Below are 25,248 nucleotides of genomic sequence, written 5' to 3' on the forward strand. Positions count from 1 at the left end.
CATGTTTATTTTTTTTATTAGTTATTTGTCTGTTTTATTTTATAATTTCTTATTGCTAATTTCTTCAAAAATGATTAAAAAAAAGGTGTGAATCTAAAAAAAAAATGTTTTAACAATTTTTTTTGTATATACAGGGTGATTTTTAAAACACTGCAATCGCTCTAGAATTTTTATTTATGGCTCGATTTCAAAAATTAAAAAAGTAAATTAAATGGATTTTAATAAAGTATAATCCGACAATTTTACAATTTTCCTAAATGTCATAATTTATTTTAGGTTACATTCAACTTTCTAATTTTAATGCAAAACCCACATTTTTTTCCACATAATTTGAAAGGTATTAGTCTTCTTAGTACTTAACATGTGCAAATTGTTCTACTTTTACTAAAAATTATTATTTAAAGAAATAATAAAGGTTAATAAAATCTAGTTGCATGGTGTCAAATAATACAATAGCATTATTATGTCAAAAAACCGCCAAATGAAAGAAAATATTGCCAATATTGTTCAAATTTTTAATAAGAAATGGTTTTTTGAATACTTTTTTTAACTTTGACATATTTTTTAGTAAAAGTAGAATATATTGCACATGTTTGTACCAAGAAAAATAACAAAAAGGTTTGTTTTGAAAAAAATTATATATTATATAATGAGCACATAATGGTGGCTATAATACACGAGCCAAGGACGAGTATATAAAACATCCAATATTAATTTATTATTATTTAATAATATAACATAAAGAAAAACAATTAAAAATCGCATCAATTTAATACCAAACACTGAAAGTACGAATTTTTGACAAATTTAAAAAGTTTGATTTTTTCAAATTTATTTTTTTTATTAGTTAATTATCTGTTTTATTTTATAATTACTTATTGTTAATTTTATCAAAAATAATTTAAAAAAGGCGTGAATCTAAAAAAAATGTTTTTATCATTTTTTTGTATATACAGGGTGATTTAAAAAAACGGCAGACGTTCTAGAATTTTTATTTATGATCCGATTTCAAAAATTAAAAATTGAATTTAAATGGCTTTAAACTTAGTATAAGCCGACAATTTTAGAATTTTTCTAAATATCATACTTTATTTTATGCTATACCCAACGTTCTAATTTTAATTTGGAACCCATATTTTTTTCTACATAATTTGAAAYGTATTAGTTTTCTTAGTACAGACATATGCAATTTGTTCTATTTTTATTAAAAATTATTTCTTAAAAAAATATTAAATTTGAAAAAAAATTAATAAAAGTTAGTAAAATCTAGTTGCATGGTGTCAAATAATACAATGCCATTATTATGTCAAAAAACAGCCAAATGAAAAACAATGTTTTGCAAATTTTTAATAAGAAATGATCTTTATTATTTTTTTTAACTTTGATAATTTTTAGTAAAAGTAAAACATATTTCACATCTTTGTACCAAGAAAACAAACAGGTTTGTTTTGAAGAAAATAGTATATTATTTAACGAGCACATAATGGTGGCTATAATACACGAGCCATGGACGAGTATATAAAACACCCATTATTAATTTATTATTATTTACTAAGATTAAATAAAAAAACACAATTAAAAATCGCATCAATTTAATACCAAAAATATACAGAGTGCCTCAGTTACAATTTATATTCAGTCAATTGCCCCCAATTGGGCCCAGTCTTGACCTTCACCGGAAACGGAATTGACAATTTGACACTTTCCTCCATTTCCTTCTTTAAAATTCGAACAAAATTCCCTAGACTCGCTTCCGGTACTTCGTATAGCAACTCATCGTGAAGATGTAATACCAACTTGACTTGTTTTTCCCCTAAAAACACCGTTTCAAGCCTTATCATCGTCCTCTTCACTATATCAGCAGCAGAACCTTGGATTGTGGTATTGACAGCTTGACGTTCGGCTTGACCTATCAAAACACTCAAAACAAAACCTCAACCAATCAAAACACTTACTTCTAACAGCGCCATTTTTGTGGTTAATGTGCGGCAAAAAGCGCCTCCTACCGGCCAAAGTTTCAACAAAACCTTTTTTACGACAAGTCTCCACCACCTCAGTGACGTATTTTTGGACCCCTGGGTAGGCATTTCGAAATGATTGCATAAATCTAGTCGCCTGTGACTCTTCAATGCTCAATTGCTCGGCTAACGCCTTGCTCCCCATCCCGTATATAATCCCATAACAAATTTGTTTTGCCCGTTGACGCAACTCTTCTGTGACCTTGAACCGTCATTTTGACACTAATTACTCAAAAAAAAAACCTCAAATACCTCAATTTCTGACATTCCGTTCCATTTCGCCGCCACGGCCCGAAAGATGTCGCCCTCCCTCCTCAAAATCTGACACAAGACCTCATCACGTGACAAGTGCGCCAAAATCCTCAATTCCAATTGGCAGAAATCGGCCGAAACCATCACGTGACCATCGTTTGGAACAAATGCCTGTCGACAACTAACCTCAATACCGGAAATGTCAAAATTTTTTGCGACATTTTGTAAATTCGGTTCGTGCATACTGATCCGACCTGTCGCAGTGTGGGTAACATAACAACCGAAAATTCGGCCATTTTCCACCAATCGAATGAGCGGTTGCAAGGTTTTACTAGTGGCAGCACTGATTTTACGCCATTTGAGGATCAAGTCAGCGAGTGGATTGGCATTTTTTTGCAAACTTTTTTTCCCAGTGTCTGATTGGAGGATTTTTGACAGTTGTTTAGACGAAGCGAAGGAAAAATGGCGGCCGGCGAGAGCGTGACCTTGACGCTCGATAGTCTTTTGTTCACGTGTGAGTAAGTCGACTAGATTACTTAGAGCGGGTTTATTGACCCCAATCCCAGCCAACTCCATATTGGCCAAAATGCGCAAAATTGACATTTCAAGGTCTAAAATGACAGAACTAGAACTAAAACAATGACTAGAAATAATACAAACCAAAAACTGTCAAAAGATTAATTTCTGACAGTTGAGTTTTGACACTTTTCACAATTTGCCAACTGAGATAACACTCAAAAATTGAGCGTAATTTCGGTTCCAGGACCGGCTTTACTAACATTGGGCCCAAATCCGGGCAATAAACTTGAACCAACTCTTGTAGGTTTTTTTCACGCCCCTCAGGTTCCAACAACCAATCAGCGACTTTCGGGTCTTCGACACGTGACCCAAACTCCACCCCACACCACTTTTGTAACACTTTGATTTGTTCTTTGCAGTCGCACATAATGATCGTTTTTTGTTTATCATTGACAATATGGCGGATCACGTCTATAGTTTCACGTTTTTTATTCATATCGAGATAGTAGGTGGTGGAGCCGCCCCAAAAGAGGGCAAACCCCTCAATTGTAACCCCAGTGTCACTCAAACCAATCACTCGTCGAGTTTTAACACACGAGACGAGGGCGAGTGACACAATTGTAGCACTTTTGACTTCTTGAGTAAACGAGCCGAAGAGGCGGTCATGACTACACACATCGACTGTTTCAAGGTCAAATGACATCCGAGGTTTCTTAACGGGGGTTTCCCCGCTTCCACGACGTCGCCCCCTCTTTTTGGGGGTTTTGAAAGACACGCTTTCGTCCTGTGAGGCCACTATGAAGTCTCCTGTTGAATTCAAACTAATCTCAGACTTGATTGGGCCCCATTTCGCCTCTTTGAGTCCCATTTCGATCCTCAAAAACTCCCGCGCACTCCTCAAAATCAACTCAGCGGCTTGTCCCTCAGTCAAGCCCTCTTTTCCCGTGATCCAAATGTTGCGAAATTTGTTGCGCCGTCTCAGCGCATGCTCAGTTTCCCCCTCCCTCAATTTGGTACTTTCGAATGGTACCACTTTGAGGAAAATCGATTCGATTGTGTCCACATCCGAGTTGGCGATTTGGATGAGTGTTTCAAGACCGGAATTGTATAAAGCTCGTGCGCTGCGTCCATTAAGCAGAGGCAAACGCATCAAATCAAGTAGGTCACGTGATACACCAAAATGGAGGCGATCTTGGAATTGCGAAATGAGGATTTCGACATTCGACCAACCCAATTGTCGACTGAAGGAGGTTACCATACCGGCAAAGGTGGCGGCTGTCAATTGTAACATTTGTAACAAACCGCGGTTACAACCGAATTTGGCACAAACCGCCGACAGGGGGCGCTCATTAACCAAGTCTTGGAGTGCTAGTGCTATATAGAATCTTTTGTGCACTTGGAGCTTTTGATAGAGTTGCGAGGTACTAGTTTGGGGGTTACCACGCGTTCCTGCAACTATATAACTCTCTCTTACCCCCACCAATTCCCCCACCTTTCGCATACTGGAGGGGAGCTTCTCCCATATTTGCAAATAATTCATCCAATCAAGATGGCCCCATTGGTGACACGCACTATACGGAGTGACCAAATAAACCAAATGGAGTTCAGTATCCAAAACAAAACACTGTCGTGCCTTGTCCAATTCTGCGAAAAGGGCAAGACCATCTTCGGGTGGTATTGACGAAGTCAAGCAGGCTTTGCCAAGCCCACTTGGTGTATATTTCTGATCACCAAGACGAAGAAACTCATTGGTTGTCAAAAAATCCAAAGCCTCCTCAACACTAGTGTGACCCAAAAGGGTACATTTTGCAAATAAATGAACATCATCAGGGGTGGTGGCTACTCCACTTGCTACTATTTCCAAGATGGCGCGTCTTAATCGTCCATCTTGTTCCAAACAACTGACAATCGGGTCCAACTCCTCCTCGAATAATTTTCTAACGAATTTTTCGTCACTTTTTTGACACACTAGTATACTTTCACCGGATGTATCCTTACCCATACGCCCCGCCCTTCCGACCATTTGCCGGTAACTCAACCCATCGATGGGTCTCCCATGGAACATGGGCGTGCGTATAATCACCCGTCGTGCCGGTAGATTAACCCCCGACGAAAGCGTCGATGTAGCTACCAAAACTCGGATAACTCCGCCCCTAAACCCGCCCTCGATTATATCACGCTCATCCATGGTCAAGCCGGCGTGGTGAAACGCCACCCCAAAAGACACAGTTTTGCGTAAAACATCGTCCAAACCAATCGGACTGAGCGATAGTTGTGTCAATAGCTCGGCAATCGCCTCGGCGTTTAATTGTTTATGGAGGGCGTGGTTTGTGTCGCCCCGCCCCAAAGTATAGAACGCTTGTGCTATCTGCGTGGCTAAATTCTCGCACCAGTTTTTCGTCGGACAGAAAATCAAGACGGAACAGTTGGCTGTGATCGTCTCGAGACACAATTGGAGGATGTGGTCGGTGTCGGGGTGGGGGAGGGGCTCCAAGCGGCGCACCAATGAGAATTTCGTGTCGTAGAGTGTGTCGCCTAGCAACACTTGTTCGTGTAAGGGGATTGGTCGGAAGTCGGTGACGTACAGTTCGGCGTCTAGCCAATCAGCGAGGGTTTTGAGGTTAGGGAGAGTGGCACTCATGCCGATTATTTGTATTTCAATTGTTTCATCTTTCAAGGTCATGTATTTGAGTTTCGTTAGCAAAAGTTCAAGGATGTAGCCTCGGTGGGATTCCCCGAGGAGGTGCATTTCGTCGATGACGACAGCCCCAATTTCCCCCAAACTCCCATCTTGGAGGAACGTATTAATGAGACTGTTGGCCTTCTCGATGGTACAGACGGCAAACTGGACCGATTTGAACCCCCCAGGGGGGTTGTACGACCCCATGAAGCCCTCCACACGCACCCCACTCCCCCCAAAAATATCTTGAAAATAAAACATCTTCTCCCGAACCACTGACACAAAAGGGAGGATAAAAATCACTTTTTTTGACCTTTCTAACACAGTTTTGATCGATAAAATCTCAGCGACTAGAGTTTTACCGGCCGAGGTGGGAGCCGAGTAAACCAAATTTTTATTCATTTTCAACACTTTTGGGTTATTGAGACACTCTACCTGCCAGGGGAACATCCTAGTAATCTTCCGTGACGTGTATTTGTCCAAAATGGCGGCGGGGAGGCCCCATGATGCCAATGCTTGATTGTCATTGGTCGGTTCCAGGTCACGTGTTTGCAATGGGGAGGGTTCCGCCAACGGCGAGTCGTCATTGGTCGGTTTTAGGTCACGTGGCGAGTCGAAAAGACTCGATTGGCTTTGAGTGTCATTGGCCGGGTTCAGGTCACGTGGCGAGTCGAAAAGTCCCGATTTGGGGGAATCACACCCGAAAATGTCACTGTCCATGCTCGAATTATACTTTTCGTTCTGTAAGGTTGGTACTAGAGGCGAACTGAAATAATCGTCGATTTTTTTCGTTTCTTGATCCGAGTTTTGCAAAATTGAGAGTTCTTGTGAGTCGAGGAAGAGGGAGTCGTCGAAGGAAACGCCATTCTTGGGTTGAGACACCGAATTTGCGAAATTTGTGAAATTAAAATCATCAAAAGTGTCATTCAGCATAATTATAAATAAATAAATAACCTAAAAAGCCACACTTCCACTTGATTAATAAATTAAATTACTTATATACAGATAATAAATAAAAACGAACGATTATTTACAGCATGTTTACAAAACTTGTGAGGTTAGCAATTTGAATTGTCAAATTTGACAGCTCTCAATTTTTACCAACGAAAATGTAAATTTTGCGGCCTTGAGACGTTGCATTGTTGAAAAATTAAGCCAAATAGTGGTTTTTTAATCCTTGCAATCACTTTCGTTGCATATTTATTTTTTTTAACTTCTTTTGTACGTTTCTTGGATCGTGAACGAAAACGCGAAATTTCACAAGCGCGAAAACTTTTTACGTGATTTTATTTATATTTGACTAAAAAACAACAATATTACCACTATTTAATAAGGTTCTAATAGAAAACGTAAAACAAACATTCAAAATATTTTATTTAAAAAAAAAATAATTTGGTGAATTGTTGGTTGCCTGACGTAAACATTTAAATACAGTTTTTTTGGTAGTTTCACTTACATTTGATCAAAAAAAAACACCAGTATCACATTTATTTAATTACGTGTAAATGGTAGAAGCACAAAAATTGTTTAAAATATTTTATTGTTTAAAGATTAAAATTTAGGTGTATTGTTGGTTGCCTACAGCGTGGCCGTTTTGGGCAAAGTCTAAAAAAAATAAAGATGCCCGTTTCGGGCTCCACTAAATTGTGGTTTTCTACGCAGAATCGCCCTCTTTCCAGCAGCATCCCAATCAATGCTCCCAATCCCTCTCCATTCACAAAACACATGTTTGAAAGTGAAACTCGAATTTTTTCTACACTTTTTTTCACACTTTTTTCTTTACTTTACACCCCACCTGTCACGGTAAGCCCCACTTACTGTCACACTAATCGCAAAAACCACTTTTAGGCTCTAGTTCATCACAGGACGCGACGAGTTTGTCGCATTTTAAACAAATTCGAAAATTTTAAAAATGAAACAAATTACACTATTTACACGACTGTCAATTGTTACCACTCGTGTTGCGATGAGGGGTGTTGCATCTGGTCGACTGGCTCGTAATTAAATTAATTAAATTGGTTAATTAATTAATTAATTGGGGATTTTAGACTCGTCCTAATTTTAATTGTTGTGGTGATTTGTTCGTGTAAATGCTTGAAGATGTACTGGAGGGCGAATTGTACGAAACAGGACAGTGGTGCCAACTCACAAGAAAACATTTTAATGGACTTGCAAAGTTGGTAACAATTTTGACACTAAAAAAATAAAAAAAATCAATTTTTCAGATTTTTCACGCGATTATGGCACTAGTGACTTTTCGCCCCCTCCCCCCTACCACATAGCCTCCAATTACCCCCAACCCGGCGATAAAATCCCCACGTATGAGGAGGCATGCAACCAACAATGTTCGCATTAATACGAAGCACACTGTACTTTTTTTTTTTCAATAAAATTAAGTGTTTCAATACGCAGAATCGAGTTTAAAAATGTTTTTTTACACAAGTGTCCTGTTTGTCCTCTCATGGATTAATAAAATCGAGGTGAGCCCTTTAAAAATTCGATTTTTGGCCAATTTATTCGAATTTAGGCCCGAAATAACAAGCCCAAAATTTGCAAATTTCGGTCATTTGAGGGCCCCCAGAAGTACAATTTCACGTGGAAGACCGTCCATTGCCCCAACTCGTGGTGCTGCTCCCATGGGTGCTGTCCCTGGTACATCAACTTGTGAGCCCCCATGACCCCCTAAGCCCCCTCAAAACTGTCTTTTTCAGCACCATTTGCGTCTTTTTGGTCGTGATTGTCTTTTCTATCATTAAAATACTCGAAGTTTGTTGCAAAAAGGCCGAAAATGCTGAGGAAACCACTGAAATGGCGACTCAAAGTTTGTGTTTTAAAAAAAAAAAATTGTAATTTAGTGTTTTTTTAGCGGTTAATTATGGGACAGCCCCCTGGACGTACCCCAATTGTAACAATCGCCCTTTGCCCCCGCTCGAAATAACCTTTTTTTCCAGATGCGTACTCGAGTGATAGTTTGGGGCCCTCGAGGGCCCCCTCAGACCCGGCCCCCAGCTACGACGAAGTTGTGGGGCACAAAATAGGCAACCAGTCACACACGCAATAAAATCGATACAGTCGGACGCCATTCTGGCGCCACCAAAGTCGTAAACCCGGTTTTAGGGACTTTGCAATAAAATTAATTATGGCCCTTGTTACTTAATTCACGTATTATGCAATAAAAACAAATAATTTAATTCAATAAATAAATAAATAAATAAATAAATAAATAAAAATTACCAAAGTTGGCTATTTGTTTGTCAAAAAATTCTACAATAAAATATCTATAAAAATTTTATTAGTCTAGTAGGCTTAGAAAATAAAAAAAAGCCTCAGAACTGTTTCAGCTACGTTCCTGTACGTTTCAAGTGTCAAAAATGTGACATTTTAGTGATTTTTAACCGATTTAAATAATCAAAGTTGGCTAGTTTGCAAAATTGTTAGAAAATCTTGTTGATCTAGTAGACCTTGAAGTGATGTTTTTTGTCACAATTGCGTTAATTGTCAACACTGTAAGTAGCAAAAACGCGAAATTTTACTGATTTTAAGCCAATTTTAGCCGTTAAATAAATAATCAAAGTTGGCTAATTTGCAAAATAGACAAAAATCGTGATGGTCTAGTAGGCCTAGAAGCTATGTTTCTGTTCACAAATGCATTAATTGTAATGTTGGTAACACTGTAAGTAGCAAAAACGCAAAATTTTACCAATTTTTGACCAATTTTAGCCGTTAAATAAATAATCAAAGTTGGCCACTTTGCAAAATTGTCAAAAATCGTGTTGGTCTAGTAGGCCTAGAAGCTATGTTTCTGCTCACAAATGCATTAATTGTAAAGTTGGTAATATTGTAAGTAGCAAAAAGCTAAATTTTACTGATTTTAGGCCACTTTTAGCCGTTAAATAAATAATCAAAGTTGGCTAATTTGCAAAATTGACAAAAATCGTGTTGATCTAATAGGCCTCGAAGCTATGTTCCTCTTCACAGTTGCGATAATTGTCACATTGGTAACCCTGTAGTAAGTCGCAAAAACGCGAAATTTTAGTGATTTTTGCCCCATTTTAGCCAAATGTCACTAAATCGGACTTTTGTTTAGTCAAAGACAGTTCATATTCGACGTATCTTGAAATAGTCAATTGTACCAACTTTGCATATTGTTGTAATAAAGGTTGTTGTAGTGACGCGTGGTACATCTGGTAACAAAAATCCCTAAGTTTGTCACCAAAAAAAAAAAATATATTTTTTAGGCCACTCGGTATACTAGTGATAATTTTTTTGTTATGTTGCCTAACCTGTGCCAAGGCTTGGTGGGACGTGTACAAAAACCGGCCACGAAATACAGGTAAAAAACTGAATAAATTAAAAGTTACCAAACACGTTTTTTAGACAACATGAGAGTGAGATATAGAACTAGTGATAATAGTGATAGTGATAATCCGCCATCTTATCACATCGCTATTTATTACCCCCAACCTTCGAATCGCGTCCCGTCGTATGAGGAAGTCATGGGGTGGGACAGGTGAGCCCACCTGGAAAAAACCTTGACAATGTAGGCAACCAATTATACACAAAACTGAATAAATTGTTTAAAATTGTGTTTCTCTTTTGCAAATCCACTTGTCACATGTCAAATATTTACACAAGATTGTGTTTTATGTTTTTACAACTTCTTGTGAAATTTTTACTGTTTTTGTCACATTTTTAGTCATGATTCGAGTGAGTGCGTTTATATACAGTGTGAGCGAGTAAAATATCTAGTAATTTCAGGGTTCCCACTTTTGTATCCTCCAAGAAGAAAAAACCTACAAGTTGGTTTACTGTGACCTTGAATTTAATCACTGTTGTGATAAAGGCTGTTGCAAGGAAATCACTTTTGATAATTCGTCTATCTACTTAACAAAAATTGATCAAAATCACGTTCCCTCAACCCCCTCCTTTCCAACCTACGTTTGGTAAATTAAATATAACACACTGAAAATCCCCCAGAAATTATTTTTTTTAGGTTGGTACTGGTTCTTGGTGTTTTTTGCTACATTTTGTTGTACATTTGTCACATTTTGAAAAAGGATGACGAGGAGGGGAGTCGGAATAACACGCCCCCTCAAACGCCCGAACTTAACCTCACTTTATCATTCAACCAATCAGGCGGGAGCAATTTTAATATGCATTTGCCGGCCATCCCATTGACGCCTAGGACTCCGCCCCCGGGGTATATGACACTGACTCCGCCCCCGACCTACAGTGCTGCCATTCATTTTCCCCCAATTGGGGACAAAATGGCCGAAACGAAGTGTTAATTTCATAAAAATTCAATACGTTGTCAAGGATTATATAAAAACAAATTTGCATTTTTTTATCTAAAGTACGAATTTTAAAATATCAAGGGGTCGGACCAAAAGGTTATCTCATTGTTATCTATATTTATTTCAAATGTCTACAAACTTTCAAATGTCATTATTAAAAAAATGTTGGTAATATTAGTGTCGCTTTTGACAGCCGTTTCACTAGTATGTATGTCATTTTTTTAATTTTTATTTTTTTGACAAGTTTTAGACACATTGTCAAATACCATGTTTCAAAGAAAATCCCAACAATTCAGTGGTACCTTATTTTTGTCTCGAAAATGACATTTGTTGCGACGAGGGTTGTTGTACTAAACCCTATATCATACCCAAAGTCAGGTCAGGTCACGTGTCAAAATATATGACATTTATTTGACATTTATGTCATTTTTTAGTATAACTCTCGGAATCAATTTATTTCTCTTCGTTTTCTTCTTATCGCTTCTTATTTGGTGTCTTGACATGACAAAACGTCTATGTCACAATGACATTAACACGATATCTGTCAATTTGGCCGTACTTGACAGTCACGGTAAAACACAAAAATGTCAAACTTTTTGTCAAAATTCTGTCACAGGATTGGACGAAATCGACGCGGATCCGCCCCCTGTGTACAGTGTTGCCATCCATTTACCCACCAACAGGATACCAACCTACGAGGAAGCGACTGAAACGTCACTATAACAAAAAACTGTATTTTTTTCTCAAATAAAGACGGCTGTGAATGTCATTTTTTTAATACGTTGCTAGGCAACCATAAATTTTGAGGTGGCGCCGCCACTGGTGACACTGACGCGTAAAATCGCATTTTTTGTGAAAGTTGTGTCAAATTTTTTGCAAGGCCTACTGCGATTATGGAACTTTTTAGGTATAATTTTTTTTGAGTGTTTGAGGTAATTTGCGTCGTAGAGGTGTGACCTTGCATTGAGTAACAATAATAGTAAAGTTTTTTGAGGTTAGGTGAAATGAGAGGTTTCAAGAGCCTTAAGGCTTGATGGAGGAGGAAAAACCAAGGTTTTTATAATGCAAATACTCAGTTTAGTTTTGTTTTTTTATTTTTTTCTGGTGAGTAATTTTGTAGGTTATGTAATCGTTGTTGTTTTGTTTTGTTTTATTAGAAAAATGTCAATTGTTGCACAGTCGACGTGATAATCCCAGACGGCCATGGTTCCTACATCCGCACGTTCAATTTCGTCGACTGTAACCTTATTTTTGAGACGTGCTGTACAGAGGGGTGTTGCCCTAGATTCAGCCACGCCCACATTTGGTAGTTGTCCCATTCCCGCCAATCACAGCCCTTCAAATCACAATTTTTAGGATTTTTGCTGGTACTTTTTCGTTCATTTTCGGGATTTGTGTTTTCGGTTGTTGGTTGTTGTGTTGCAAGAGGAGGGAGGGGAGGGTGCGCCCGCCCCGGAGGGACGACAATGGCGACTCACCAATGGTTAATTTAGTGGTTCCGGATAACCGGACTGGTGGGTTTTGGGGAGTTTAATTTTTTTTAGTAATTTTTGGTTCTAGTGGGGGGGATACAGAACACCGCCCCGGTGACTCCGCCCCCGAGCTACGAAGAAGCGACCTCTATGAGGTGATTGGGTTGTTAAATGTGTACATTTTTATACAAATTATATATTTTTTGAATAAATTTTTAAGAAAACTGTGCGTTTTATTGTTTCAAGGTCATTTTAAAGCCAAAATAAGGCTCAAATCGGCAAATTAATGTCATATTTAAAATCAGAAGGGCGAAAAATGGTAGAAAAGACTACCAACTTGCCAAACCAAAACATTTCACATAGACCCAAATCTGGTAATTTTGGTGGCAAATATTGTACAAATTGTAAAAAAAATAATTTTGTATATTCTGAATTTATATAGAGCTCATATTTGATCTGAATGAACATTTTTTTTGTAATTTTTTAATTGCCAAGTAGTTTTTTTTTAATTTTGGAAAAATAAAGGCTCAAATCGGCATATTAATGTCATATTTAGAATCAGGAGGTCGAAAAATGGTAGAAAAGACTACCAACTTGCCAAACCAAAACATTTCACATAGACCCAAATCTGGCAATTTTGGTGGCAAATATTGTACAAATTGTAGAAAAAAATAATTCTGTATATTATTAATTTATATAGAGCTCATATTTGATTTGACTGAACATTTTTTTTGTAATTTTCTAATTGCCAAGTTGTTTTTTTAATTTTGGCCAAATAAAGGTTCAAATCGGCAAATTGATATCATGTTTAGAATCAGAAGGTCGAAAAATAGTAGAAAAGACTACCAACTTGCCAAACCAAAACATTTCATATAGACCCAAATCTGGCAATTTTGGTGGCAAACATTGTACAAATTGTAGAAAAAAATAATTCTGCATATTATTAATTTATATAGAACTCATATTTGATTACAATGAACATTTTTTTTTGTAATTTTCTCATTGCCAAGTTGTTTTTTTTTAATTTTGTCCAAATAACGGTTCAAATCGGCAAATTAATATCATATTTAGAATCAGGAGGTCGAAAAATGGTAGTCAAGAGTATCCACTTGCCAAATCAAAACATTTCACATAGACCCAAATCTGGTAATTTTGGTGGCAAACATTGTACAAATTGTAGAAAAAAATTATTCTGTATATTCTTAATTTATTTAGAGCTCATATTTGATTTGAATGAACATTTTTTTTATAATTTTCTAACTGCCAAGCCGTTTTTTTTTTAAATTTTGGCCAAATAAAGGCTCAAATCGGCAAATGAATGTCATATTTAGAATCAGGAGGTGGAAAAATGGTAGTCAAGAGTACCAACTTGCCCAACCAGGACATTTCACTTGGAGCCAAATCTGGCCATTCTGGGGTCACAAACTCGAAAAATGCCATAAAAAAGGGGAAAAAAGCACAATTTCTTATAATAAAGTTATATTTATACATAAATAAGTTGCAACATTAAATAAAAATCAAACATTAACCTTAATCCTAACCTAAAACGGTTACCTATAAATTTTATTTTCCTCTGGCGGAAACGCGATAAAATAGGGTTGTCCACTGTTGCCATAATAGGGCACCCTGCCCATTGTCGAGTAATTACTCGGTCTAATGGGCGGGGCTTGCATTTTATGTGGCAACGTCGCCGAATATCCAGGCCCGTATCCGGGCCCCATGGTGTAAACGGGCGCCCCTTTCACACTACACGCACAACTACTCCCCGCCACGGGGCCCATAACCGGCGGCCCGCCCCTGTACTGACTCCCCCCCATCCTCAGTCTAATAATACAAATAATAATAATCAAAATGGCTATGAACGCAACCACGCCCCCTACAATCCCGATAATAAGCGTATCATCGTTGTTTAAACTCGAACTAGTGACCGGTTTAGGGGTTTTAACTTTTTCGGTTACCGGCACTGACCAGATAATCTCCGGTTCGGTCATCTTCGTATGCAATCGGGTGGAGCGAGGGAGGAGCGAACTACTAGTGGGCGGAGTCGTCGTAACTTTCCTCGGATCACATGTCAAGTCATCATCGGCGATCTCCACCAATAACTGGCCGAGGAGGTGTTCGGGGGCGGAGCATCGGATTGTGGTCATGTGGGAGGGGAGCCATCGACGCAATGCGCGTGCGCTACAATCGCAAACTATAGGATTGCTTTCAAGGCCTACTAGTTTCAAGTCGCCGCGTCGGTCATCAAGGGTTGCTAGGATTTGAGGAGTGAGAGTACTCAATTGACTCCCGGTCACGTCCAGTGTGATTTTTGAGGATCGGGGGACGGGGAAGAACAGAGCGGGGGGGAGGGAGGACAAGGAGGTGTTCATAATCCCAATTGTGACCTCCGGGCCTTTAATTCCTGATAGAGTCCCCGATGAGACACTCCTCAATCTCCCGCCCCTCAAACCGAGGTTTTTGAGGCGGGGATGGAGGAGGGGCTGGAGTTGGTCCGCCCCCACCGCCGAGTCTTTCGTCTCGATGTTGACTTGTTCGAGGGAGGGGAGGTGGGAGAGGAGGCCTTGGAGGTCGATGTAGCCCAGTTTGGGGTACTCAAACGCGTTGAGGTTGGAGAGGTTTGGGAGGGATTTGAAGGCTCCTTTCTCGATTTTCTCACATTGGAGGAGGGAGGAGATACTTAAGTGTTTCAAAGAGTCCAAACCTTGGAAATCACCTTGGGAGATACTCCGGATCGGGTTTGAGGACAAGTTCAAACTTTGGAGGTTTTTGAGTAAAGGCCACAAACGGGAGTAGTTTGAAATATCACTGATTTGGTTATTTGAGACATCGAGAGTTTCAAGGAGTGAAGTCCGTTCAAAAATTTTCTCATTGAGTGAAGTTATGTTGTTGTAACTCAAATTGAGGTAACTCAAAAATGGAGTTTCAAGTTGTGTCAAATCCCTAATTCCCGTTCCCGCCAAATTCAACTCCCGCATAGTTTTGGGTTCCCCCAACACATTCCTTATCGTCTCCTCTGATAAGGGATTAAAGGACAAGTCCAATTTTTTTATGTTGACCATACTGCTGTCATCAGCCGGGATTTCCCTCAATTTATTCCTCGACAAGTCAACCGACGAGACAAAAAAGTACTGTCTTTGGAGGCTTTTGAGGGGGGCCACCTCAAACAAATTCCTCCCCAACTTGATATTCTCCAACATCTGGAGTCGCGCCCTCTCGAAAATAGTCTCCGGGAGGTCACTCAAAACATTCCCCTCCAAATCGAGCAACTCCAACCGAACCAAACCCTCAAAAGTCCTCTCGGCTAACCGATCCAACTTATTGTAACTCAAATCGAGGACTTGGAGTTGCGTGGAGTTATGAAACGCCATTTCGGACACAAACTCCAATTGGTTATAACTCAAAAGTAGTACCCTCAAACGTGGCAAGCGCGCAAAATCCAACTCCTCAACGGTTTTGAGGTCATTATGCGACAAATCAACAACTTCCAAAAACTGCAACGTCGCAATCAACTCAGCCGGGAAAAAATTGAACTTGTTGTTTGAGGCTTTGAGGAGTTTGAGGCGGGGGTGAATCCTGAAGGAGGACGGGAATAAATAACTCAATTGGTTATCGGAAATGTCCAAAACCTCAAGACTCGTCCCGGTGTTGAAAAACTCCCCTTTGAAACTACTCAATTGGTTCCCCCTCAAAACCAACTCCTTGATGTTCTTCACATTGACGAAAGCCCCTTGTTTGATGTTACTAATATGGTTGAACGAGAGGTCAATTGAGGTCAAGTTGGGCAAATTGGCAAACACCCCATCGCCCAATTCTCCAATCGCGTTATTTTGGAGGTAAATCCTTCTCAATTTTGAGGATTTAGCGAAGAAATCGCCGGTTAGAAACTTCAAACCGGTGAAACTCAAATCAAACACCTCCAAATTGGGGAGTTTGTGGATCAAGTTTGAGGGAATTGAGGCAAGGTGCGAGTTGTGGCTCAAATTGAGGAACCTCAATTGAGGTACCATCCCGAAAACGTTCCTCGAGAGTTCCGTCAAGTGATTATCACTCAAATCGAGTACTTCTAACTTGATTAGGGACAAAGTCGGTCCTGTCACACTCGAAATTTTGTTTTGGCCTAAATGCAACTCTTTGAGGGTGTTTTCAAGGCCGAGGAACGCGTCCGAATTGAGGTTTGTGAGGAGGTTGCGCGTCAAGTCCAAATGGGACAAGTGTTGGAAGTACTGGAAGGAGGCGGGAGGGAGTTCACGGATGACGTTCTTCGCGAGTACTAATTTAGTGACTTTTTCGGCTATTGACCTCAAAATGTCACCAGACAGGGCTGCCACCCGATTGTAGTCCAATTGAAGTGAGGTTAGTTTGGGTAAACGACCCAAAGCCGACGCTGGGATTAACAAAATATTATTATCCTTCAAATTCAACTGTTCTAAATTATCGAGACCCTCAAAAGCGTCGTCCTCAATCTAAAAAAGGCCTCATTAGTTAGTACTCAACCTCAAAGTAGTACTTACCGTCCGGAGGGAGTTTACACTGATATCAAGCTTGCGCAGCTGTTTTAACCCTAGAAAAGTCCCAGGGGCTATGTTGGCAACACTGTTTCGGCTCAAGTCCAAATAATACAAGCCTACTAGATTGAGTAAATCATTGTTGTCCAAATTCTGAAATTCGGGGTTATAACCGAAATGTTAGTACGTAAGTCCAAACCTGGATCATATTGGAGGATAAATTGAGGTACTTCAAATCTTTGAAGACTTTGAGGGCTATAGTTGGGAATTCCGTGATGAAATTTTCCGACAAGTCCAAATTTTGGAGGTTTTGGGCCCCGTGAAACACATCACTGTTGAATCTAGTGAGTTTATTGTGGCCCAATTTGAGGGTTTTTAACCGGTTTAGCCCACTCAAAGCCCCTCCTTCGATGCTAGCAATGTTGTTTGAGGCCAAATTAACCGTTTCGAGGTTCGGTTGTGCGCCAAAAGCGGCGTTTTTGAGGCTTGTGATCCGATTTGAGGCTAGTGAGAGGATTTTGAGTGATTTGGGGCCGTTGAGTGACGAGCTTGGTACTCCAGTTAGACTATTCCTCTCCAAGTAAAACTCCTGTAAATTGTCACAACCCTCCAAAATCCCCTCCTCCACTGCCCTGATGATGTTTCCACTCAAATCCAAAACCTGTAAATGCCCCAAACCCCGGAACTCACTGGTGGCAAAAATGGGGTTGAGGGTGTCCCCTAGGAGGTTATCTGCGAGGCGGAGTTCAACCAAACTCGATTGTAAGCCTTGGAGGAGGCGTTCGGTTAACCTCCTCAAAGAGTTGCCTGAGAGGTCGATGGTCCTCAACGGGAGGCCAGTTGAGGAGAAGATCTGCAAAAATTTGGTTAGTTGGTGATTTTGAGGGTTTGAGGGTTACTTGAGTTGGGAGGGCTTGGTGGCCGGCCCAGCGCTGGCTGAAGGAGACAATGGGGGCGCCGAAGGGGAGTGAGGGGAGGTCTCCAGGGAAAACGACTCGGTCGCAGTTGACACTGATGGAGGGGTTGCCGTCGAGGGCGGCTTCAGGGGGGCCCAAGGCGCATGTGCAGGGGAAGCGGAGGTCGCGCGAGATTTCCGAACAGGGGATGAATGAGGGGGTGGCCACGGCGAGGGGGAGGGTCACAAGCCAAAAGAAGTTCATCTGGAAGAAAAAATTGCAAACCACGGCTTTTCACATGGACTCAGATCTGGTTGTTTTGGTGGCAATTTCAGTTTTTTTGTTGTTTTAGCGAAAACAAAACAAGTTTTTTTGACCAAAGTGCTAAAAATAAGAATTAAATAATTCTTAACTTTTTGAGTTTTTTTCCTCAAAATCCTCAAACAAAAATTAACTTAAGAAAAAATCACAGTCGGAGGCTTTAGAGGGTTTAAAAAGTCAAATTAAGGTTGCTTAAAGAGCTAGAAGGCTTAAAAAATGTGCCAAATAGTAAACCAAGACTTTTCACATGGACTCAGATCTGGTTGTTTTGGAGGCAATTTGTAGAAATTTAATTTTTTTGTCGTTTTATCGAAAACAAAACAAGTTTTTTTGACCCAAGTGCTAAAAATAAGAATTAAATAAATCTCGATTTTTTGAGTTTTTTACCTCAAAATCCTCAAACAAAAATTAACTTTAGAAAAAATTACATTCGGAGGCTTGGGAGGGTTTAAAAATCAAATTAAGGTTGCTTAAAGAGCTAGAAGGCTTAAAAAATGTGGCAAATCTCGTAGCAAACCAAGACTTTTCACGTGGACTCAGATCTGGTTGTTTTGGTGGCAATTTGCTGAAATTTCAGTTTTTTTGTCGTTTTATCGAAAACAAAACACAGTTTTTTTGACTAAAGTGCTAAAAATAAGAATATAATAAATCTAGACTTTTTGAGTTTTTTTCCTCAAAATCCTCAAACAAAAATTAACTTTAGAAAAACTCACAACCGGAGGCTTGGGAGGGTTTAAAGAGTCAAATTAAGGTTGCTTAAGGAGCTAAAAGGCTTAAAAAATGTCCCAGACTTTTCGCATGGACTCAGATCTGGTCATTTTGGTGTCATTATGTAAAATTACTGATTTTATTTATTTTTTGTAAATTTTACTAAAAGTAAGACAGTGAATTGAAGCTATTGATCAACAAAAGTAATAAATAAAAATTTACTTTTTAGATTTTTTGTGTTTTTTCCCTTTTAAAGCTCTCAATTAAAAGTCGAATTTTCTCGGTTAAAATTTTTGCAAAAAATACAACTTTATAGTCATTTATGGCATAATTAATCATAAAATTGATTAAAATGACGCTAAATATACAAATTTTCAAAAATTAGAGAAAAAACATTTTGAATTTGAAACAAAAGGTGCAACTTGGGTGGTAATAAAATTCACAAAATTGACAAAAAATTCAAAAATAGATAGTGAGAATTGTCAAAAAATCATAAAAATGCGCAAATTGAAGCATAAATAAAAAAATATTTAAAAAATGTAAAAAAATTTAATTAGTAAAAAAAATATTTGAAATTAGATACAAAAAATATGATGTATGAAAAACTAAGATTTTTCAGATAGACTTAGATCTGGGCGTTTTGGTGTCACACTATGCAAAACATCAAATTTTTAAATTTTATTTTGTTTTAGATTCATTTACTAAAAAAATAAATAAAAAAATATAATTGTTCGATTTTTTGTTTTTTTTTCCAATACGAAAATCTTGCAATTGTCGCAAAATCGCAAACCATGACTTTTCACATGGATTCAAATCCGGTCATTTTGGTGTCATTATGTAAAATTACTGATTTTATTTATTTTTTGTAAATTTTACCAAAAGTAAGACACTGTATTGAAGCTATTTATCAACAAAAGTAATAAATGAAAATTTATTTTTTACATTTTTTGTGTTTTTTCCTTTTAAAGCTCTAATTAAGAGTCGAATTTGGTTAAAATTTTTGCGAAAAATACAACTTTATGGTCATTTATGGCACAATTAATCATCATCATCAAATTTTCAAAAATTTGGGAAAAAATATTTGAAATTTGAAACAAAAAGCTGAAAAAAATGAACAAAAAAGCGAAAATTGACAAAAAATCAAAAATAGATAGTGAAAATTGTCAAGAATCATAAAAATGCGCAAATTGAAGCGTAAATAAAAGAAATATTTAAAAAATGACAAAGATTTTAATTAGTAAAAGAAATATGTGAAATTAGATACAAAAAATATGATGTATAAAAGAAAAACTAAGACTTTTCACATGGACTCAGATCTGAGCGTTTTGGTATCACACTATCCAAACCATCAAATTTTTAAATTTTATTTTGTTTTCGACTACTAAAAAAAATAATAAAAAATTGTTCGATTTTTTTTCCCAGTACCAGAAGGCTTGGAATGGGTTAAAACATCAAATTAAGCTTGTTTGGAGACTCAGGCGGCTTGAAATTGTCGCAAAATCGCAAACCAAGACTTTTCACATGGACTCAAATCCGGCTATTTTGGTGCCACTACACCCATTTTCGTTACTTTTTGAGCACTTTTTCGCTGTTTTATGACCAAAAATGATAAATAAAAGCGTAATTTCGCTATTTTTCCCCTTTGTTGCACTTTATCGAAACCAAACTCATTAAATTATCAAAGAAAGTGAGCTCTCAATCACGCAACATTATCATCACTTTTATAAACCCATCACAGCCGCCTATTACGCTAATTGGCGCCACTTTTCATTCACGTTGGTGACATTTCAATCATTTTCACGATTGTTATCGCAAATTGCTGAGAATTTCCATTGAAAACTCGTCCGTTTTTCATGTTTCTAACAGTTCTACAACAATCGCCTTTTAAGTCTTTTAATAGTCTTGTCGCAATTTCTCGATTTCTCTGATGAAGAAAAAACACCAACGACGAAACGAGGAAGAGTTCAATGCCGTTATAATGATACAGAGTGGCTCAGAACATTCCTCATTCCCGTTAGAAATCCGGAGTTTGGCGGAAAAACGCGACAATGACTAATTAATTAAGTCAATGTGTGGAAAGTGGGCCGAATTTGGGTTGCTAATTAGGCCCTTTGTTTTTTTCTCTCAATGGAATTCTTCAACTTTTTCTTTCTTTTTCGGTGTTTAGCACAATTGTGGTTGCGTGATTCTTGTCATTGAGATGAAATTGAGGTAATTGAGAGGTGGGACCGGCAATAAAACGATTTTTTTGTCATTTTTTCCTAATTTTTGTTTCCGGAGAATTAATTTCTTTTCATTTAAATTGAAAAATTTTAGTTTTTAAATTGGATAATTTAATATTTTTGGCATTTCTAATGGTGCTAGCGGCTCAGAAAGAATCATTTATTGGGATGAGTTTGAAAAAATTGAATTTGTTAAGTTTTTGAAAAATGGTCAAAAAAATTATCGTAAAAAAGATACAATTTTGCTGACCATGGCGAAACTCTACCTTTAAGGTATAATGTTTTGATGTGTACGCATGTAAAGTGTTCCGGGAAATCGATTGGCGTTGAGGAAACTACAAAATTTGTGATAGTTTTGAAGTTATAGTCGAATTTATATTTTTGAAAATTTAAAATTTTTCGATTTTTTCTAAAGGAGAATGTGGGCATTTTTACGCCAAACAGAGCAGAAAATTGGTTTCTATGTCTTAGATTATAAAAAAAAATTACTAAAGTGTGCCCAAATGCCTTTTTTTGATGATTTTTGTCAAAATAGCCATTGCAAACTTTGTATTTTTTAAAAGAGTTGTCTTCATTTTTTTTATTTTTTTTTGTGTGAAGTAGGGTTACATGTCAGTGCTTTAATTTGTAAAAAGGGCTTTTTTTCTTGTCAGAGTTAAGACTAACAAAGGTAGACCACTACTAAGACTATAATGTGGCAAAAGGGCATTTTGGTAAGCTATGTAGTTTCAGAATTAGAATTTTTTAGATATTTTCAATAACGAGGCAAAATAAATTATTTTTCAGTTGTTTTCTTACATATTTTTTATTGATTTTTTCATTAAATGTAGGCAAAAGGAATATTTATGTTGTGTCAAAACGGCATTTTGATCTGAGTTTTGGTTCCATTCTGAGAAATTTTTGAAAAATTATTTAATTTTTTTCGAATTAAATTCACGCAAAACGTTGATTTTTTACTGTTTGTAACATTATTTTGAAACAATTTTTGCATAAAAAGTAGGACAAATAACAGTACTCAAATCTGATAAAAGGGCACATTAGTTTGTTTTTTAATTCCAAAATTACAATTTTTTGAAATTTTTTTATATTTGAGACTTGCGAATGGCTCAAGATTCGTAATTTTTTGACACTATTTCTATAACTTTTTTTTGAATAAAATTTCGCCAAAAAATAAATGACTGCCAAAGCTTTAATGTGGCAAAAGGGCATTTTGATAAGTTGTATAGTTTCAGAATTACATGTTTTTTAAAATTCAATAAATAAACCGGATATGACGTAAAATAAATTATTTTTCAGTTGTTTTCTTACAAATTGTTTATTGATTTTTTCAGAAAATGTAGGCAAAAAGCATATTTATGTGGTGCCAAGACGGTATTTTGATCTGAATTTTGGTTCCATTCTGAGAAATTTTTGAAAAATTATTTAAATTTTTTCGAATTAAATTCACACAAAACGTTGATTTTTTCACTGTTTTTAACGTTATTTTGAAACAGTTTTTGCATAGAAAGTAGGACAAATAACAGTACTCCGATTTGCTAAAAAGGCACATTAGTTTGTTTTTTAATTTCAAAATTACAATTTTTTGAAAATTTTTTGGGACTTGGGAATGGCTCAAAATTCGTAATTTTTTGACACTATTTCTATAACTTTTTTTTGAATAAAATTTTCCCAAAAAAATGGTTGACTGCCAAGGCTTTAGTGTAGCAAAAGGGCATTTTGATAAGCGTAGTTTTAGAATTAGATTGTTTTTTTAATTCAATAAATAAACCGGACATGAGGCAAAGTAAATTATTTTTTAGTTGTTTTCTTATACTTTTTTGCTTGATTTTTTCAGGAAATGTAGGCAAAAGGCGTATTTATATGGTGCCAAAACGGCATTTTCATCTGAGTTTTGGTTCCATTCTGAGAAATTTTTGAATAATTATTCACTTTTTTCGAATTAAACTGACCCAAAATGTTGCATTTTATCACTGTTTTTAATGTTATTTTGAAACAATTTTTGCATAAGAAGTATGACAAATAACAGTGCTCTAATTTGCTAAAAGGGCACATTAGTGCGTTTTTTAATTTCAAAATTACAATTTTTTGAAAACTTTTTCATATTTGGGTCTTGGTATTGGCTCAAAATTCGTAATTTTTTGACACCGCTTCTGAATTTTTTTTCAATAAAATTTTGTCAGAAAATAGATCACTACCAAGGCTATAATGTGGCAAAAGGGCATTTTGATAAGTTGCGTAGTTTCAAAATTAGAATTTTTTTAAATCATTAACCCCCTCATTAAGTGTTAACAAATTTTTAGTTTTTTTTGTTTTGTAAATTGCGGCAAAACTGTGCCTCAATGATATAATACTTTGACCTAAGCCTATGTAAAATGTTCCAGGGAATCGATTGGCGTCAAAAAAACTGCAAAATTCCTAGTAGTTTTGAAGTTATAGTCGGATTTATATTTTCCATACTTTTGACTTTATCACAAATTTTCTCGATAACTATTTATCGTAGAGCACTGATCTTTTTTTTATATAATAGAAAATTAAATTCTCTTTCCAACGGTACCAAATATAAGAGGTTATCGCCAATAAGTCCGGAGTTATTGGCAATTGACCGTTCCGGGTACCAAAAATCGCCCAAAATTGTGTCAAAAATCCAAAAATCGGAAACTTCAAAATTGATTCAAAAGCACTTCTAGAAGTCCAAAATTGTAAAAAACAACAATAATTACATTGAATTAAAGCAGAGACACTTGCCGGAGGCGTGGTGGCGCAGCGGTCACCCCAATCACAACAACAATTTTTCTCAAATTCAAACTCAAATAATAAAACCCAACAATTTTACGAGAAAAAAACTCCCAATTTTCTAACATAACTGCGGTTTAAAAGCCCCAATTCCACGCTTTGCTTGTCTCAAATTCCACAACAGAATAATTAAATTATAACACTATTCAAACCTCCTTAACTGTTTGTTTGAAAACTTTTCATCAATCGTCGGTCAATCACCTGAAAACTTGCGATTTCCGCCTGAAAAAATCATTTTTTCCTGAAATAATAAAGGAGAATAACGGTTTTTGCGCTGAAATAAATCGAACTGTTGATACAGAATGGCTAGCTTAAGGGCATCTTGACCGCTAGCTCATAAGTAGGTTGCTCAAATCGAACATTTCAGCTGAAATTTCCCACAAAATGGCCTTTTACTAGTGAAAGTGAGCGGAAAATCGCCATTATTCGACCATCTGCACTATCAATTGTTGATTATTTCTTTGAAATTTCTCGAGAAATGGGAAAATGTCAAGGATGCGCTACCTGCAGGCGATGGAAACTCCCCGTTATGCGTTTTTTATGCTTTTCCAACTGTAAAACGTGATGAACTATTCGGTTGCAAAATTTCTTGTTACATCACAAGGCACAAAAAAATGATATTTTTAGCTTGTTGGGAGGATGTGCGTTAGAATAACGTGACTTTTATGTAATTTTACGAATTAAAATTCTTACAACACACCTACTGGATTAGCATTATGGCTGTGGTCAGCCTCGCAATCGACCGGATTTGAGTCCAATTGAGTTGGTTTGGGGCTTGATCGGAGGATGTGGGCATTTTTACGCCAAACAGAGCAGAAAATTGGTTTTTATGTTTTAGATTAATAAAAAAAATTACTAAAGTGTGCCCAAATGGCGTTTTTTGATGATTTTTGTCAAAAAAGCCATTTCAAAGTTTGTATTTTTTTAACACTGTTGTCTTAAATTTTTTTAATTTTTTTTTGGTGGGAAGTAGGGTCAAATGTCAGTGCTTTAATTTGTAAAAAGGGCTTTTTTTCTTGTCAGAGTTAAGATTTTTTTTATTTTTTTTTAAGTTGGGTGTGGCTCAAGAATCATAATTTTTTTGACACCGTTTCTGACAATTATTTTAATTTAAATTTTGCCCAAAGGAAGTTCACTACTAAGACTGTAATGTGGCAAAAAGGCATTTTGATAAGTTATGTAGTTTCAGAATTAGAATTTTTTAGATATTTTAAAAAAATTTCAGTTGTTTTCTTACATATTTTTCATTAATTTTTACAGAAAATGTAAGCAAAAAGCATATTTATATTATGCCAAAACGAAATTTTGATCAGAGTTTTGGTTCCATTCTGAGAAATTTTTGAAAAATTATTTAATTTTTTTCGAATTAAATTCGCACAAAACGTTGATTTTTTACTGTTTTTAACATTATTTTGAAACAATTTTTGCATAAAAAATAGGAGAAATAACAGTACATTGATTTGCTAAAAGGGCACATTAGTTTGTTTTTTAATTTCAAAATTACAATTTTTTGAAAATTTTTTGGGACTTGGGAATGGCTCAAAATTCGTAATTTTTTGACACTA

General features: G+C 36.8%; 6 protein-coding genes across 16 annotated transcripts in view; 4 read left to right on the forward strand and 2 right to left on the reverse strand.

The window, feature by feature from the left end:
* Nucleotides 1-1,575: 1,575 nt before the first annotated feature.
* LOC123009488 (DNA polymerase theta) lies at nt 1,576-6,670 on the reverse strand. Its single transcript, XM_044405850.1, has 4 exons — nt 2,931-6,670; nt 2,271-2,881; nt 1,956-2,220; nt 1,576-1,909 (listed from the first exon to the last, which is right to left on the reverse strand). The coding sequence occupies exons 1-4, from the start codon at nt 6,400-6,402 to the stop codon at nt 1,623-1,625; spliced, it is 4,635 nt and encodes a 1,544-aa protein (XP_044261785.1). The 5' UTR covers nt 6,403-6,670; the 3' UTR covers nt 1,576-1,622.
* A 497-nt stretch (nt 6,671-7,167) lies between these two features.
* LOC123010010 lies at nt 7,168-7,837 on the forward strand. The gene is made up of 4 exons (XM_044406621.1): nt 7,168-7,272; nt 7,318-7,466; nt 7,518-7,645; nt 7,695-7,837. The coding sequence occupies exons 1-4, from the start codon at nt 7,195-7,197 to the stop codon at nt 7,823-7,825; spliced, it is 486 nt and encodes a 161-aa protein (XP_044262556.1). The 5' UTR covers nt 7,168-7,194; the 3' UTR covers nt 7,826-7,837.
* Nucleotides 7,838-7,895: 58 nt separating this feature from the next.
* On the forward strand, nt 7,896-8,574 carry LOC123010023. Its single transcript, XM_044406640.1, has 5 exons — nt 7,896-7,949; nt 7,997-8,133; nt 8,181-8,290; nt 8,336-8,374; nt 8,421-8,574. The coding sequence occupies exons 1-5, from the start codon at nt 7,896-7,898 to the stop codon at nt 8,528-8,530; spliced, it is 450 nt and encodes a 149-aa protein (XP_044262575.1). The 3' UTR covers nt 8,531-8,574.
* An 857-nt stretch (nt 8,575-9,431) lies between these two features.
* LOC123010202 lies at nt 9,432-9,983 on the forward strand. The gene is made up of 4 exons (XM_044406902.1): nt 9,432-9,467; nt 9,526-9,656; nt 9,708-9,802; nt 9,847-9,983. The coding sequence occupies exons 1-4, from the start codon at nt 9,432-9,434 to the stop codon at nt 9,981-9,983; spliced, it is 399 nt and encodes a 132-aa protein (XP_044262837.1).
* A 103-nt stretch (nt 9,984-10,086) lies between these two features.
* LOC123009725 lies at nt 10,087-12,459 on the forward strand. 11 transcript variants are annotated; one of them, XM_044406214.1, is made up of 9 exons: nt 10,087-10,176; nt 10,228-10,412; nt 10,463-11,141; nt 11,198-11,334; nt 11,380-11,695; nt 11,749-11,867; nt 11,921-12,069; nt 12,120-12,277; nt 12,324-12,459. In XM_044406214.1, exons 6-9 carry the CDS (start codon nt 11,826-11,828, stop codon nt 12,392-12,394), a joined length of 420 nt encoding a protein of 139 aa, XP_044262149.1. In that variant the 5' UTR covers nt 10,087-10,176; nt 10,228-10,412; nt 10,463-11,141; nt 11,198-11,334; nt 11,380-11,695; nt 11,749-11,825; the 3' UTR covers nt 12,395-12,459. The 11 variants fall into 11 exon arrangements, 9 of the variants coding, with proteins under 9 accessions (XP_044262149.1, XP_044262152.1, XP_044262148.1 ...); XM_044406217.1 differs by having other exon boundaries at nt 11,758-11,867; XM_044406213.1 differs by having other exon boundaries at nt 11,763-11,867.
* Nucleotides 12,460-13,686: 1,227 nt separating this feature from the next.
* LOC123009513 (protein artichoke) overlaps nt 13,687-25,248 on the reverse strand; it is a 13,685-nt gene continuing 2,123 nt past the window's right edge. Inside the window, exons 2-5 of the mRNA XM_044405889.1 lie at nt 17,643-17,903; nt 16,943-17,596; nt 16,750-16,896; nt 13,687-16,701 (exon numbers count right to left, since the gene is read on the reverse strand). Of these exons, the coding sequence (XP_044261824.1) occupies nt 13,786-16,701; nt 16,750-16,896; nt 16,943-17,596; nt 17,643-17,903 (3,978 nt within the window). The 3' untranslated portion in view covers nt 13,687-13,785. The remainder of the gene's footprint in view (nt 16,702-16,749; nt 16,897-16,942; nt 17,597-17,642; nt 17,904-25,248) is intronic.

Source organism: Tribolium madens, unplaced genomic scaffold (genome assembly GCF_015345945.1).
Source record: "Tribolium madens isolate multiple individuals breed KSU strain unplaced genomic scaffold, Tmad_KSU_1.1 Scaffold_7;HRSCAF=85;Tcas5.2_LG10, whole genome shotgun sequence".
Classification (NCBI taxonomy): domain Eukaryota; kingdom Metazoa; phylum Arthropoda; class Insecta; order Coleoptera; family Tenebrionidae; genus Tribolium; species Tribolium madens.